The sequence below is a fragment of the Rhododendron vialii genome, chromosome 3a (assembly GCF_030253575.1).
Source record: "Rhododendron vialii isolate Sample 1 chromosome 3a, ASM3025357v1".
In the NCBI taxonomy this organism is placed as follows: Eukaryota; Viridiplantae; Streptophyta; class Magnoliopsida; order Ericales; family Ericaceae; genus Rhododendron; species Rhododendron vialii.
Window position 1 is genome coordinate 3,136,975 of NC_080559.1, and position 17,519 is coordinate 3,154,493.

The 17,519-nt window shown below is 36.9% G+C and overlaps 2 protein-coding genes across 6 annotated transcripts in view; one reads left to right on the top strand and one right to left on the bottom strand.

Annotated features, from left to right (window-relative positions):
* LOC131318362 (ABC transporter A family member 1) overlaps positions 1-7,116 on the top strand; it is a 43,612-nt gene extending 36,496 nt beyond the window's left edge. For all 4 annotated transcript variants that reach the window (XM_058348055.1, XM_058348056.1, XM_058348058.1 and 1 more), the window contains 11 exons: positions 564-710; positions 935-1,198; positions 1,306-1,441; positions 2,261-2,340; positions 2,447-2,554; positions 2,923-3,073; positions 3,597-3,733; positions 3,828-3,902; positions 4,175-4,478; positions 5,621-5,754; positions 6,785-7,116. In XM_058348055.1, the coding sequence (XP_058204038.1) occupies positions 564-710; positions 935-1,198; positions 1,306-1,441; positions 2,261-2,340; positions 2,447-2,554; positions 2,923-3,073; positions 3,597-3,733; positions 3,828-3,902; positions 4,175-4,478; positions 5,621-5,754; positions 6,785-6,925 (1,677 nt within the window). In that variant the 3' untranslated portion in view covers positions 6,926-7,116. The remainder of the gene's footprint in view (positions 1-563; positions 711-934; positions 1,199-1,305; positions 1,442-2,260; positions 2,341-2,446; positions 2,555-2,922; positions 3,074-3,596; positions 3,734-3,827; positions 3,903-4,174; positions 4,479-5,620; positions 5,755-6,784) is intronic.
* Positions 7,117-13,446: 6,330 nt separating this feature from the next.
* Positions 13,447-16,379, bottom strand: LOC131319454 (heat stress transcription factor B-3). Of its 2 annotated transcripts, none has more exons than XM_058349692.1 (2): positions 15,814-16,379; positions 13,447-14,184 (listed from the first exon to the last, which is right to left on the bottom strand). In XM_058349692.1, the coding sequence occupies exons 1-2, from the start codon at positions 16,138-16,140 to the stop codon at positions 13,696-13,698; spliced, it is 816 nt and encodes a 271-aa protein (XP_058205675.1). In that variant the 5' UTR covers positions 16,141-16,379; the 3' UTR covers positions 13,447-13,695. The 2 variants fall into 2 exon arrangements, with proteins under 2 accessions (XP_058205675.1, XP_058205676.1); XM_058349693.1 differs by having other exon boundaries at positions 13,524-14,184; positions 15,856-16,376.
* Positions 16,380-17,519: the final 1,140 nt, after the last annotated feature.

Here is a 17,519-nt window from a genome sequence, read left to right on the forward strand (position 1 = left end):
TATGATGGGCGTAATATTAAGCTCTACTTTTGTCTTTTAAATGAGAGGAATGACCCTTATCAAATATTTATTAGATTTTAACTCCGGGGAAACCGTTTTGCATTTCCTGTGAGTGCATCACCGTATGCATTTTCTTGCTATGCATGTATATACACTCTATACAGGAAGAATGAGTTTTAATAATGGAACAAAGAAGTTACGAACTTCTATAGGTGGAGTATGTTTCAGGAAGAGTTAGTATGCTGTCAAATTTGTTTGGATAGTGTTAAGATTGACTATCATGTCATTATGTCGCCTTAACGAGCTTGCCTACTTACTCCATCAGAATAGATAGGTTCTAGCTCACAGGACCTCCTTGGGCTGCATCATTTCTATGATCCCCTTATTCATAGTTGCTATAGTTTATAGGGGTCATAGAAAGACACAATTATTCGGATCTCAAGTTACAATAACTTTTGTGCAATGAATTACTATTATTAGCATTTTATTTTTTGGATGCTGCTGAAGTGCGTGCTGAAATAATGAAAAGTTGTTTTTCATTTTCACTTGTCATGAATTTTCAGAACATCTTCAGATTATCACCAGGATTTTGCTTTGCTGATGGATTAGCTTCACTGGCTCTTTTACGTCAAGGGATGAAGGATGGATCTGGTTATGGGGTTCTTGACTGGAATGTTTCTGGTGCCGCTATTTGTTATTTGGCTGCCGAGGTTCTTAGCTGATCTCAGCTTTCTGCATTAAATTATTATGCGGGCAGCAATTGGTTACTTTCTGAGAACTAAAATCCTTTGTGCTAAGTTGGTAATAGACATGTTTGTTGAGAGAATTAGTGCCGCAATTTATATCAATCTATTTTCGTCTATCTTAAGAATAGATACAGATACTCTTCGAAGTCGGGTTCACTCTGATTCAGTTGAATTCATATGCGTGACAGGGCATTGTTTATTACCTCATAACGCTTGGTCTTGAACTTGTGCCACCTAACAAAGTAAGTGTACTCGCCATTAAAGAGTTCTGGAAAAGTATAAAGACGCTGTACCCAAGAACTTCCAGTAGTTACAAAGAACCTCTTTTGGAATCATCGTCAAAGTATGTTGATCTTGACCTCGACGATGATGTTGATGTTCGGGCAGAAAGAAGTAGGGTGCTTTCGGGTTCCATCGACAATGCGATTATTTACTTGCGTAATCTTCGCAAGGTACTTCTGCTTATGTCTGCATAGTATGACTTTTCATTATGATTTTTTATAATTTGAAATCTCTGAGGATTCAGTCTCTTCCTGACTTGGTATCTCCCCAATTACAGGTGTATCCTGGCTGGAATTACCATGGTACAAAAGTTGCTGTTCACTCATTAACTTTCGCAGTTCAAGCAGGAGAATGTTTTGGCTTTCTAGGAACAAATGGAGCAGGGAAAACTACAACCCTTTCAATGCTATCTGGTATCTTTCAAATTTTTTTTTTTTGATCGGCATGGTATCTTTCAAATTATGACCAAGAACTTAGCAGAATACTTAAAATACTTTGTATATGAGATCCTAAATATACACACGTTTGTCTTCTTATACTATTTTCCGCCCGTTTTATTGGATTTCGTTGATCAATCGATGAAAGAGAGCATCTCTTATTGTAAAGGTGATCCATCTTGTGGTTACTTTATTTTAAGCAACCATTCTCTGTAAATCATTGCCTCTCCTATAGGGGTGGTGTACATTCTAAGATTTTATGGAGTTTTTTTGGTGCTTTCATAGGGAGTTTAGCTGGTTTCCTTACATGAAAAAATTACCTCGACTTGGACGCAGTTGTCCGGTTTGGGAATGTATGCCTAAGGACATGGCTAACTTTCATAGATGGAATGGATTCTTTATTTCTTAAATTCAGTGCAAGATGGTGTTTACACATTTTTATACATGTTTTCATTTAATAGAACGTGAGGCTTATTCATAGCTTCGTGGTAAACTTAAATATATTAAAAGTTAAAACATGTATACAGTTGCAAACTTTACAAATTTAACCCAGGTACTTCACAAATTTAAAAGGAGTCAAATATCATCTGTTACGATTGCAAACTTTAATGAGATCTTAACAATAAGTTTTTTGTGTTTATAAATACACTAGGATAGTTTACTCCCTGCGCATGAACTCCCATGACCTTATGTGCTTTTATTGGCAACAATGAAGTGTTTCTTACTTTTCCTATGGTTTTGAATATGCTTGGGGAAAGACGCAATTTCTTTGTCTTACCTAGTATTGGTCTACAGGAGAAGAACGTCCAAGTGATGGAACTGCATTTATATTTGGCAAAGACATAAGTTCAAACCCAAAGGCTGCCCATTGTCATGTATGTCTTGTTAATGATTTTCATGATTAATTGGATGCCAATTTACCCATTTTTGAAGGATTACTGACTGTACTTAACTTTATTTATTGTAATCTGTATGTTCCAGATTGGCTACTGCCCACAGTTTGATGCTCTGCTTGAATTCCTAACTGTTAGGGAGCACCTTGAGATGTATGCAAGAATAAAAGGAGTCCCACAGTATCGGCTGGAAGATGTATGTGTGCAATTATTTTTCATGCTCGGGTGATGAGGAGGTCCATTTAAAAGGAATTAGTGGGTCAATAATCAGTTACTGTTTGCTTTGTGAGGGTTTTGTTGGAAACTGAATGATTGTCCTCCTGGGTTTCCTTCTCAAGATAATTTTTTTTTATTTACTCTCTCTCTCTTTCTTTCTTTTGTTCTCTGCTCCTGCTTTGGGCAAGCTGATCAATGACTACACTTCTTTCATTGTAGTTAAGTTCATCATTGCCTGTCAGACTGCCACACAAAATATCACGTATTTGCATGGGAAAAAGTCTTATGGACGTGGGTTATAGCTGCCATCACATAGCTTTCTAATTCTATTATAAATTCAATGTACAGGTGGTTAAGGAGAAGATAGTTGAGTTTGACTTGTTGCAGCATGCTGATAAACCTTCATTTGCTCTTAGTGGGGGAAACAAGCGGAAATTGTCTGTTGCTATTGCCATGATTGGAGATCCTCCCATAGTCATCCTTGATGAGCCATCCACGGGTGATTAATCTGTCCTTATGAGTGCAATATGACTCCCGTTTGGAACTACAAGGAATCTTCTGTCCTGTATGCAAGAGAATTAGTTTTCACCCAGTTTTAGAGTTGGTCAAATTTCAAAATTTTACCCTCATTCATGGTACATTTATTCGAAAATGTAGTGTTTAGAAGCTGTGTGCAATCGATTTCAAGCTTTCATTCCCATCATACCAATGGTCCAATACTAGTGGCAATATGTTATGTTTATTCAAGGGCATGGTGTCTAGAAGCCATATGCAATAAACTTTCCGCTCCAACATTCTATGGGTGTACAATTTTTTTACAGAAGGGCAGTAAAAGATTATAGGTATTGTCTTAGTTTCAAAGGAATCATGAAATACTACAGGACATTCAATCAAAAACACGTCCATTTCTATTAGACTATGGATGGTTACAACTTTTAACATGCAACTAGTCACTTTCCTTTCAAGTGCTGTCACATGAGATGATAAGTGCCTCACTTATTTCATCATTTGATGGATTCTAGGTATGGATCCAATTGCCAAACGATTCATGTGGGAAGTGATATCTCGTCTATCAACCAGACGAGGAAAGAGTGCAGTTATTCTAACTACTCACAGCATGAATGAAGCTCAAGCACTATGCACCAGGATGGGAATAATGGTATATGTGGGATTATTAATTTGATGCATGAGGTTTCAAATATTTTCTTTGAAACTCTTATAGAATCATATTGCTTCCTCTTTTGTGCGTAAAGGTTGGTGGCCGTCTAAGATGTATTGGAAGTCCTCAACATTTGAAAACACGTTTTGGGAATCATCTTGAGCTTGAGGTACTTAATAACTATTCTTCTCTTGGCGCATTAGTTTGTCTGGATTACAAAATCAAATTGGACTTTATAACCAAGAGGTCCACATATTCTGTTGGACATTTTATACAACGGGACATGGGATACCAACTACGGTATGGGATGCGGTATTATTAATTCCCTCACTATTAGTCCGATGTGATTACTCATCCAATGGGAATATGGGATAAGTCAGTCAAACAGCATGGTCTTAATAGATGTACTCAAATGTATAATTCTTGTCTCCCTCTTTTCAGATTAAGCCAACAGAAGTTAGCTTGGTGGATCTGGAAAATTTGTGCCGGATAATTCAAGAAAAGCTCTTTGACATTCCTACTCATCCAAGGAGCTTACTCAGTGACCTTGAAGTTTGCATTGGGGGCACTGACTGCATAACCTCAGAAAGTGCATCAGTTGCAGAGATTAGCTTGTCAGAGGAGATGATAGTCGTAATTGGATGTTGGCTTGGCAACCAAGAAAGGATAAGGACACTTGTATCTTCAACGTATCATTCTGCCGGGGCTTCTGGTGAAGAATTATCAGAGCAGTTGGTTCGCGATGGTATACATGTTTTCCTCTCTGTGTTTGCAATCTTAAGTGAACTTCATCCTATCAAATAGATCTTTTGTACTGCTAAAGTTTTAATTGGTGCAAATCTTGATAGCGCCCCCATTGCGCAATCAGAGACCTACTAGGATGATGAAGATGCAATGAAGGTAAAGGGTATTCGATGTACAAAAATGCTAGGAACACAACACCAAACACAACCTCTCACATACATGTGGGGCCCACATGCACTAGTATGTGTGGACCCGAGGTTGTGTTTGGTGTTGTGTATGTAGCACTTTTGTTCAATGTAATAACCTTTAGCTCTCAAAATGGGTACTGCTGGAATAGCTCCCAAATAGGTCACATGGAATTACATTTGGAGAGTTGCCGAAGAAAGGTGTCAATTCACAGGTCCTGTCCTTTCCAGATTTAGTTCAAAGACCGCATAAACACTCTCAAGAATCACGTATAAAGTAGTTTCCAGTGGCCTAGTCTGTAACCTTTTTTTATATATGAAATATTCGATATTCTGCCATCAGATTGGATACCATCACTCTATCCTCGCTAGAAAGGGGACTTTTATTATCCCATGGTGAAAATTCTTCCCATCTGATTCTTTAGCACGCCACTTGCCACCCAATAGCTTGCATTATAGGAAAACTATACTACCTGTCGTAAGGAATTATGTGCGAATCTTCTATTTTTGCCTGAGACCCTGGTACGGAGATAAGCTGTCCTCACTAGGAGATTTACTGTCGCACTTATATAAGTTCGATAATTCGATCAATTATAGTATTTTCACGAGGATACGAACAGAAGTACCTTGATCCTTACTTCCTGACTTCTCCCTTTAGTCCAGCGAATTGGTAATTGTTACTTGTTAGTACTCTGCTTTTCTTACTGTAATTGTTTTGCGGTGTACATGCTCTCTCTCACTTTTCTTTTATGGTTGTCTCATTTATTTTTCTTCCATTAAAGTGGAGTTTTGTAACTAATGTATTATGGACTTAGCTCTGTTGTCCTTTATCATCATGATTCGCGGTTAGTATTAACTGTTTCTTTCCCAGGTGCTCTTTTTCAGTTAATCTTTTGGTGTCATTTGCCTTTTATTTTCTTAAAACCCGAAGTCAAGTTATGATTTTGATTTCCCCTAGGTGGTATCCCATTGCCAATATTTTCCGAGTGGTGGCTTGCCAAAGAGAAGTTCTCTACGATTGATGCCTTCATTCGATCTTCATTTCCTGGTGCAACATTTCAAGGTTGTAATGGGCTGAGTGTCAAATATCAGGTAAATCCTTGTGAATTACAACACATTTCCAATTTAGATATAGATCTGGCAGAAATGAATTCTGCTCCTCAAAATGTCTCGTCCGTATGATTTACCCAAGTAGGCAGTGTTAGACTTGTCCCACATCGCTCATCTAGGCCACCCAAGCTTGGTTAATAAATTCTAGAGGCTACTCCACCTATAGCCAATTGGTTTTAGGTTGGAACCCTCCAAGAAATCTAACAAGCAGATGGACAGCTAAAACCAAAGCCATTTGTTGTGGAAAATGTACCTTTGTGGTCCTTTCTTTGTTTCTCTCATCGCTACTGCACCTACATAATACTTGAATTTACAGGTTAACTTATGTTTCTCTCCGCTATATTTATTTTCACCCGTTACTTATTTCCTTTCGTAGTTTAAGATGCTTCAGAGAAAGTGTTGAGAGATAAAATGTCATCTTTGCACGAGGGACGAGCAGGGTTTAAATATGTATGATACTGAGCTTTATTTTCAAATTTTTGCGAGTTTGTTGTTTTCGGGAAGTGTGAAAGAGTTGCGCAATTAGGTATGGAACTTTAGGTGACAACTGTAAGAGCAAAATTGGAGGTGTTAGAGTCAAGATGATATCTTTGCACAAAGGATAAGGAGGGTGACTGTGTAATAGCAAATGTCTTTAAATTATTAACGAGTGTTGTTCTTTTGGAAAGTGTGAAAGAGTTGGAGATAAAGTGAAGCACAATGCATGTATTCTCACACTCTAACCGCACAACCTGGCATTGCGAAGTCTCATATTGCCTAGGTACACGAGAAATATGCATGATAAGTCGGGCAAGCTTGGATGCCCCTACTCCCAACATATTCGTTAAGGCACCCACGCTAGAATAGCTAGATTTTTGTACCCCAGACCATGAAACTGCATCAGCATTGTGACAAGGAATCATGTGTTGTAGACGACATCATGTAATGGGAAAAATTTACAACGGCATCCATTCCATTACCTGCCTTATGGCTGCTGTAATCTCTGTAGTAATTGCTCCCAGAATTTTTGCAGTTGCCATATGATGAAGACCTCTCCCTTGCCGATGTTTTTGGGCACTTGGAGCGGAACAGGGATTTAATGGGCATAGCAGAATACAGCATCAGCCAATCAACACTGGAAACCATTTTTAATCATTTTGCAGCAGAATCATGAGGTATAGTCCCACAGTGTAACAAACTCTTACCCAATATTCTGTTAAGAGGCTTAAGAAGGATTCGTCTCAATCCTTTTCAATTTGAGTCGCCCCTTCTAAAGCTGTCTGACCAATGTAAATACACAAAGCAAGATAATGTGTACGGATATGATCCAAGTATCCAACTGTGTAGATTTCAGTGTTACTAAAAGAAGAAGAAAATTAGTTGCCTTACATGCCAATTTTACTGAGAGATCATTTATTGGTTATATTTTCCCCCCAATTTTCCGGTTAAAGGATAACTTTAGTCAGCATGTTTTGACAAATTAGGCTGCAATGACCATAGTATTTGTACTTTTGCAGTGGTCTAAATAAACAGCTTAAACATATTCAAACTGGTTGGTGTTGGATCAATTGTCAGATTAACTCTTGGCTGACTACTAACCTTACCTCACTACTTGAATTTTTTTTATGCTCTCTACTTCTTGCTGCATAAAGATACCTATTGAAAACAGAAACAGTTGTACCATCTTTGGTCAAATTTAGCATGCTTTTGTTGTACGCCTGGAATCCATTGGTTAGAAATTAATGAGTCTTGAATTCTGGAGCCGGTTCGTGTAGTGCAGGGGTGCACTATAGGGATGCAATGTGCAATCCAAGCCATCCATCTTAGCTATCAATGGTTTAGATTTCATCTTGCCAATGGACGGCTCGGATCTGCAGGAGCCAACCACTTGATAGACGTGACGAATTCAGACTTATATGTATAATTGAGCGATACTCTCGAGGATGTTGTTTTTGTTATGTTTGATACATGTCTACGAGAGTGAAATGTAAGCCTTCGGTGAATTTTATGCCTTTGTAGCAAGAATGAAAATTAGGAACGCTCAACTGCTTGGTAGGCGTAAACAGACGATTTCAGACTGATAGGTATACTTCAAAATTTTTGGGGTCTTTTTTTCTTGTTTTAGTTTTACTTTCTCAGTGTCGTTATGTTTTGTGTCCAGAAATCATACTTTTAATCTTTACCTTGGAAAATCATTTCTCCCTTTACCTGCTTCTTGTCTATTCCTTTTTATCATAGCTACTTGTCTAAAATACCTCGGTTTAAATTTCAAATTTGACGACTGTTTGGTGCATGCATCATAGGGAGAAAAGTATTGCTTTCAATGAAAATAAGCAGCCTAATTTGATTTTATTTATTAGATGATAAGTGGTGATCATCTTCTCCTTGAACTGTTTGATATATACAAGTATCAACTTAACGTAAAATTCATTTGTTTTCTTAGGAAATTTGGTTTAGCTACTGTATGAATGTGTAACTAAGCTGAACCTAGGTACTGTCTTCTTTTTGGATTTTCTTGCAAGATAAGAGGGTGTTTGGGAGCCTACTTTTTGACTTTTCATTTTTAGCTTTTTGGCTTTTTGGATTATGGTCAAATTGTGATTTGAATATGGTAGGAGTGTTTGAAATATGTGGAGAATATATTTTGGAACAATGGTAGTGTTTGGTAGATGAATGATGAAAATGAATTATAGGTTGTATTTTTTACCATATTGCCTTTGTTAAAAGATTATGAATAATGCTTTTTCCATTTATTTTTAAGTTAGTATTTATACGAAAAAAAAATTGGTTATTGCAGTTTTTTGGTAATTAAAAATATTTCCATGTAAGTAATATTTGAAATAAGAAAACCATTAACTTCATTTAACGAACTGAAAAAAAATCCACACATTGCCAACATTACACAACTACTTCAAGAGAAAAAAAAAAAGGGTAGAAAAACAAAAAGGAGAAAATGGGAAAAGTGAAGTCCAAACTACGTGTACATGATAAGGCTGAAAGAAGGGTAAAATTGGTAATACATTCATTTAGGTAGGGCGATTTGGTCATTGAACCAAAAAGGAGAAAATGTAAAAATGGGAAAAGTACCTCCGGACCAACTTCTCACTTGTGGCCTCTAATTCCAAAAATGGTGAATAAAGTTTTCAAAAAAGCTATTTCAGAAGTAGCTTCCCAAACACTCAAAATGGGAAAGGGAGAACCTGAAATGGGAAAAGGAAGGAGCCACACCCCCTAGTTCTTTTTGTCTTTTTGTTTTCTTTTCCTCCTTGCATCCATCTCAGTAATTATTCAATAGTCTGACAGTACCGTCACGTGGTACTTCGGACTATTTTACAACCACGTGTTTTTGTGGGGTTCATACATTTAGTGGTGGACTTCACAAGAATGTGTGGTTGTAAAATGGTCCGGAGTATCACGTGGCGGTCCTCCCAGACTATTGTATAATTTCCCCCTCCTTACATGTTAAATTCTTGACTTATCAATGCGCCTCTTGAAAAAGAAAAAATGTGGCTAAAGAATGTGCTGCGATCCAAATCATTTCAGAGATTCATCTACAATGAAAGATACATGTATCTAATCTTGAACTTCTTGGGTTGGCTTTCCAATCCTTATTATTCAAATTTCGTATTATTTTTCAGTTCTCGTTTTACGGATCTGACACTTGTTTTGAGACGGAGAAAGTATGTGAAACTTTAGTTCTGTTGAAGTCGTGACCAAGAGATACATATATCCAATCCTTATTATTCAGATTTGGTTTTTTCTTTTCTCTTTTTTTCATTCGTTAATCCTAATCTATTCTATCTTAGGGGGCTTGGAGAGGGGTGCTTACGGGAATCAAACACTGCCCATGTGCATAAGAGTATAAATGAGATACTAACTGCATTTCACTCCACTTACATTCAGATTTGGTTTAAAAAGTGATTTACGTGGCAATTTAGTTCTTGCTTCTTTTTTCCCTCGTTAAACCTTCGGTGTTTGTTTTAATAGCTGTTTATTTACGAGCGTCCATATTCATTCAATTTACTCTCGCGAGAGGAAATCCTTCTTATTGGATTGACGTCTAAGTGGTTCTAGTAGAATTCCTGGTACCGCACCTCCCTTCCTGGTACAATAATGCTAGCCAGGCAACGACCAAGGGCTCCAGAAAGTCATTTTGTTAATTAAACCCAAAAAAAAAAAGAGGAGTAAAGAATAGCTGCTTTTATTACATTTTGTTTTCTTGTTTTTTTTTTTTTTCCTTCCTTTCTGTTGTTGAAAAGATAGCCATTTATCAACTTCATGGTGGGGATGATGCTAGTTTTTACTATTTGGGGAAGGGCAAAAGTGGAAGGAGACATCTTGAGTGCTGCTTGACCTGTGAGTAAACTTGCACAACATATGTTCCAAACATGCAAAACAAAATGCACTTGTGACTTGTGACTTTGTCCATTGATTATATATTACTATGTTGTGTTCAAGAGCATGACATGGTGGAAAATTTTGAACTTTCTGAGTCTTTGGCATACTCTTTCTTGTCTCTATGCACACAAAATCCGAGTAAGTATCAACTACTAATCGAATAGGCCCCGAATTTGTCGGGGAAGGAAACTTTGGTCTGTTGTAATTTGTTATTCCCTCCGTTCTAAAATGATAGTTCCTTATGAAGATACGTGCAATTTTTGGATTAAAAAGTAAATTACTTCTAGTCATAATTTTTTGCACCAAGTTAAAGAATTAATCGATATATTTAATTTGGTGCAAAGAAACTCGAAAATTTATGTATGGAAGTAGTTTATTTTTTTTATTTAAAAATTGCACTTCTTTTTGCAAGGTACTATCAAAATAGGACGGATGGAGTAATTAGTAACCTGCTAACCATGTGAAAAAAATTAGTTCCCATCTGGCTTGTTTGGGCCACGTAAGGGGATTGTCAACATGGGACGGAGGGAGTAATTATTGGAAAAAAAAAAAATTAGTCCCCATCTTTTTTTTTCACGGCAGAGAGAGAGAGAGAGGGAGAGAGAGAGAGGCATTAAAACCAATGGATTAACGTGGTATTTGAGTTGAGGCCAACGATCGATTTGAAACGTTTTTTTTTATTTTTTATAAATTCAGTATTTTAGATTTGTAATAATTTTTTATCAGCTAGTTGGTACCTGATGAAGCCGTCTATCTTTAGTTTATAGATTATGCTAGATTTTTCGATGAACGAAATTGACGCTAATAGATATAAATTTGAAACGGTACTTGGTATATCACTAGAAGAAAAATTGGTATTAATTCATGCCAGTACGGTATTCAGAACCTCGGTTGACGCGTTTTGTTATGCGACGTGATATCCGCAACATAATCTAACACATAGCATCCGGTCCTCTCTCGCGCACACACGCGGAATTAAAAATGTATGAAATGGAATTACGCTACATTGATAGACTTTTTGCTAATGCTAATTAAATTAGTACTGCAGTCAACGGAAGACCAAATCGTTTTCTTCCACTTTCCACCATCAATCCCTTCCAAAAATTATGGTAGCCATTGTTGACCTTTAATTAGACAATTCCATGAAACTTCCAAAATATTTCTTTGTCACAGGTGAAGTTGGAAATCATGAAGGGGTTGGCCAAGACAAGTGATCTCGACCTAGGATCGATTTAGGTTTTTACTCCATCCTAAGGTCTCAAGTTCGATTCTTCTTACCAACAATTCTTGAGTCCACCTCACCGGCCTGTACTTGTAAGCGTGTGAAATGGTTGTGGGATGAGCTGTAGAGATTAGTCTGAGGTGCGCGCAGAATAGCCCGGAACACCCTGTATTAAAAAAAAAAAAAATGGAAATCATGATGATGGCTTAAACAAAGTCATCCTTCCCAAACCTTACTTTCAAACACGCGGAAAAGTGCAACTTGGAATTTGTTGAGTGCTTGGAAAAATAGCTGTGTATAAAGAGACGACAGTGACTTCCAAATAGAAACTGATCCAGTCTGCACCAAACCCTACTATACGGTCTGTGTTCATTTGAGTTTTTCTTGAGCGTGTATTTTAGGGTTTCAAAATTAGTCGAGGTGCGTATAAATTATTAAAAAATTTGTTGTGCTTAGTAAATAGCTATAGAGAGAAGATAGTGACTTCCAAGTAGATTCTGATCCAGTCTGTACCAGACCTTACTATATGGCCTGAGGTCATTCATTAGAGATTTTCTCGTTCGTTAATTTCGGAGTCTCAAAATTAGGCGAGAAATGTGTAAGCTCTTCAAAAACTTGTTGTGCTAGATTAGAAATAGCTTCAAAGAGAGGGTCTTGCTAACCTCTGCCTAGTAGGCGTAGGATAATTATAGGCAAATAATGCCAAACAAGTTAGGATATTAATACACTTTTACATATATCAATACATTTTTATTAGATATTGATGCACTTTTTACATATTGTCCTCTGGTTGTTCATGAAACCGGTGGAATCGAAAAATTGATACAGACTGTACCAACTACCAAACCCTATTAATTGTATGGTCTACGCCGGGGCCATTGGAGTTTGCTCGGTCATTTGACATAAGAGTTGTGGAATTAGTCGACTTGCGCTTGAACTAGCTAGTTGGACTCTGATAGCTACATGGTCCTGTTTTTCAAATGAATGCTTAGGTTCTCTTGCCAAGAATTTAGTAAGAATCATTGACTGCAGTTCGATTTTCTGATTTAGACTCAAACCAACCTCATGGTACCGAACTCGATCAATTGTTTCTTACTTATACTCAAATGTAGTAGGTACAAAATATATAGATAGATAGGGTGTTATGTATTATTTCGGTAAGTATTTCTCTCTGTACAAAGAGAATCCAATACTTCTTGGTCGTGAATATCTAAAGCTCGATCACTTTCAAGAATTCTTTTTTAAACAGTTCATACCATCCATACATAGTGTTTTGATCTCAAATTTCACTTCTTCCATGTTTTAGCAGTAGCATATTATTCCATGAAGGTACAAAAATAGGGAAGAAAGAAGTTTCCACGACTTTACCATCCAGTCATTCTATTCCACTTAATCCCTCTTTCATGGCTACATATCTTTCCGACTAAGGAATGGAAAATCTTTCTCTTGTTCCATGAATACCGTTTTCATTTCATCTTTCAGTTAATCCGGGAAAAGCCAATGCATTATGTACAATTTGTTTCGGTAATTTAATTAGTAAGAATCATTGCGTTTTGTTTTTATATTTATATATGCACCAATAAAAGATACTACAAGAAATAATTTGCTTCTGTGCAACCATTTCCTTTTAATTTGTTGTTATATTTATATATGTTTAGCGTATGGTACCCTATCACTTCCGTTAAAGAGTAAAGTAAATTGTTCAATCATTTTCAGTTCTTCACCATGGGCCTAAATCATCGGAAATTGCTTTTCCTCAATATCCTTGTACTGATGAAACATAAAGCTAACAGTTTACAAACATAAATTTCCACACACACACAAAATTCTCGGGTAGAATGATATCATTTGGCATTTTGTTATGATCATTTCATCTCAAACAAAAGACTTATGATCACTCTTACACATAATCCAAAAATGCCACAGTTAATATGTACTGTCAGACATCGATGTACCCCATCGAGTTTTCTTTAATAATATTTTTTCTGTTTCAAAAAAAAAAAAGTGTCAGACATTCTAGATCATTTTTTCCCCCACAAATATTAATATCGAACATGTTTTTATGCACAATATTATTTCACCTCCCAGTCCAATGTTTTTGTGCTTATTTTCTCACTTCTAAAAAGACACTACATAAATCCTGCACTAATTGTACTTGAACTATCTTCACAGTTCATTAAGGCATTGCAAATTACATGCTTAATTACACATGTATATATTTATATAGGCATACATTGATGATAGAACTTAAAACCTATATGTGCAAATCCCACTTGGTTTCAAGTAGCATATGCTTAATTAAGTACTAATTGGCTAGTACTAAATTACTGGCATGACTGAGATAGCAAAAGCCTTGCAGCATTTCCATTAATCTCTGCTGATCTCTTCCTCTTTCTATCTCTACCTCCTTCAACTTCCAGCCTCACTCCAAACAACTTTGGCCTCTCGTCGTCGCTGTCTTCTCCTTCTTCCTCCTCTTCCCTCTCCGAGCTTGCCGTCGCGTACATCGCCACTAGGTCAAGAAGCTCCTTGCACTTCCTCCTCATGCTCGAGAGCTCGGTGCTCAGCACCCCATTCTCTGTCTTCAGTCGTTTGTTCTCGTCCACGAGGCTACTGTACCCCGAGGAGGATGAAGTTGATGATGGACTCTGATCCTCGTCGGATTCTTTCGGCAGAGATTGGGGTGGTGGTGCCGACTGTGGCTTGTTTGCCCACGCTTTCCTTCGACGAATTTCGCATAGTAGGTCTCTTTCGCCTTTGCGGAACATGTCGTTGCAGAACTCCCACCGGCTTGTTGCCGCCTTTCTGAACCCCTATCAATCATCAGAATCCATGAAAATAGGTGAGTTGTATTTTATTTTTTTATCGGCGAAGAAGATTTATATAGATAACTCGATGATGGGTACATTAAAGAGAAAAAATAGGTGATTTGTGGTTGTTAGAGTGCCATGTCACCCAATTATGTTACCGCTAAACGAAAAATATTATTCACATAGCTCTTTTACATCCATTAATCATGAAAAAAGACTACCATACATTCCCACCGTAAGTTTTTTTTTTTTTTTTTTTTAACAACAAAAGAAATTTTATTAATTTTTGAAGTTGATACAAAAAATCTAGATCCTCATAATTTACTAAACAAGTGGTGCTGCAATTAAATTTATGAATTTATCCAAGTAAATGGTTTTCAATCTCTTTCACAAATTAGTTTATGGTATAAGTTTCATGTATATTATTTGCATAAGAACCAACTAATTAATGTGATAAGGCCATGTTTTTGGTGGTAGACACAAGTAACTTTGATTGGTGGTTGTTGAATGTGTGGCATACTCATCCTTGGCCCATTTTCCAAACAAAACCCAAGGTATGGAGCCCACCTCAAACCACATACTTTTACATGTTTGGATTCCACCAAAATCTGGTCAAATAAAATTAAATAAATAAGATAAAATATACTCTAAGTGTAAGGTAGGTTTGAAATAGATTGGGCAACTTTTGATTCAAGAAAATAATAGTCAAGAGGAATTAAAAAAGAAAAGGAAAAGGAAAAGTAAGAGTAAAAGGAAACTATATACCTATATTGGAAACTTGCTAGCAAATGATGGAGTTGATGATCAACCATGCAAACACGACAAAATGATCCTCACACTTCCTACTAATTATATATATTCATACTAGAGTACTAATTAAAGGTGCATAGACTTTTTGTTGCCCACTATCAAATGATGAAATATGCAAATTTAGCCAATTGTTTCATCGTACCGGTATAATATGTTCGATTTTGCTAACCTTCTTCCACTAAGCGGATGATAATATGCACATAATTTCAAACAAGTTTGGATATCTCACGGATATTAATACACTTTTACAAATATCAATACAGTTTTTTTTCAAATATCAATACATTTATTTTTTATCTATTATCCTATACTTTTTGGACGGAAGTTAAAATAATTCTAATATGTTTGAGATTTTGGACCTACAATATTGATATTTATCAATATAGTACTGTTATATATTGGATATCTAATATCCACATGGACCACATATACATGATCTTGTAACTTAACCAAGGGCTCGTTTGTTTGATCGATCAGATGCGAATATCAGATTGGACTATATATATGCGAATATATATATATGATTGGACTGTATATCTGTTTTGATCACATATCTCATATATTGGTTAAAATTTTGTTGGCTCGAATGAATTAAACATGCTTTAGATATACGATCCCAATAGAGTGTGTCACATATAGTTACCAAAAATATCATCATATATCCTTCACAGCTGTAGTGTTGTTGTTAAACAAGCTGACCTCTAAAAAATATATCCCCTATTTAAAACACACTGGATTCTGGATAAGTATTCATCAATACTTCGGGAGTATACTCTCTTCCCTTGCATAATATGTAGGGCTTACGCGGGGTCGTATACGTACATAAGTGTTGAGTTGCACTAGTAATAGTTTGTGTATACGTACATAAGTGTTGAGTTGGCGAACAAAGCTGGAGAAGTTGCTGTGCTTGAAGAGCGTAGGGAGGAGATCTCTGGCGAACTCCGCCGGCTGCCAGACCACGAATCCCGTCCCCTCCGAATTCCACGATATCACCGCGTCCGTCGCCGGATCCTCCACCAGCATGTACGTCTTCATCAAGAACGGCGGCGGCGACGACTTCCTCATCATCACATACTCCATCAAACTACCAACACCACCACCACTACCCTTATTATCATCACTAGTGTTTTCACCAGAATCCATCATCATGAAAAATCTTGAGAGAGAGAGGAGAGAGAGAAATATATAGGTGAGAGAGAGAGAGAGAGAGAGAGATGATTAAGAGGAGAAGAGAAGCAGGGCGGTTAAGAACTCCCAACCCCAACAATAGAAACCCAACACGACTCCGCAGTTCATGAGATTTGCAAGAGCTTTGCTTTGCCTGATCGTTTTCTCTCTCACTCTCTCTCTCTAGAAAGGTTGAAACGTATGCTGTATGTTTTTGGCCCCCCTTTCTTAGATATATACTACTCCTACTTTTTTGGTTTTTTATAATCGGGGTCTCATGTTGCGTACATCTCGACTAATCTGATCTTATGTGACTCCAAAGCTTGAATTATTTCTCCTTCGGAATTCGACCTTACGACCCCCTTTAAGGACATGCCCTTTAATTTACTGTCTCATAATGTTGATTCCGTCTTTCACATGGCAGTGCCCCAAACTCTTTTTCATTGCACCATTTGTGCGGGCTCTACACCGTGGTGGAAACCACACAAATATGTGATGAAAAAATAGTTTGCTGCGTCGTGGTGCCCCAGGCATTGAATAATTTTTCCTCATCCCATACCGCTACTAGTCAGAAATACTAGTCCCCTTTTGCACCAATCGTGTTCCTTAATTGGTGTGTCGGACTATTATAGCAGGAATCGATCGATCATACGAGTATTTATTAATATAGGTGTAGGGTTATTATCAAATAACCAAAAATGTACGTGTAGGAATTTGCTTCTTAAGCTAACCCTCAATAATTTATGCCATTAATAAATAATAGTCAACTGTAAATAGTAATTTCTTTAGCTCTGAAAACAAGTACAAAACTGATGTATTCATTGGGAAGCTTCGAGGGTATACGATATTCTTTTTATAACTCAGGTGTCCGAATCAGCTTACGTACACTTCGATTAATTCTGAAAGAAAAATCTCACTGCCCACTTACGGATATACAATATAGTTTCACGATAGAATTACCAGGTTTTAGTTTGTCATGGATAACATGTGCAAGTTAAAAAGACCACACTATATAAAACAAAAATCGCAACTAAAGTCAGCAACTTACAAGATTTCTTTTGAAATTCAACATAGAATTTAGGGGATAATAGGAGCAAATATTCTATTTTGAAAATAGAGAGAAAAGTAAATTTCAAACTTGTAGATCAAAGTGGAGTTTAAATTATAAAATTTCCGTGGAAACGGGGTCCGCCGTCCCCGTTGGCGTTGGGTGGCTCCGCCACTGGAATTGAAGTAATCCACAAACGTGATTGTAGTACATGTGAAATCCGTCAATTTATATTATTTTTAAATTTTCGTTTTATGAACCAGACATTTATTTTCGTACCGGGAGGAGCATATATTTTACTGGTGGTGGTGGA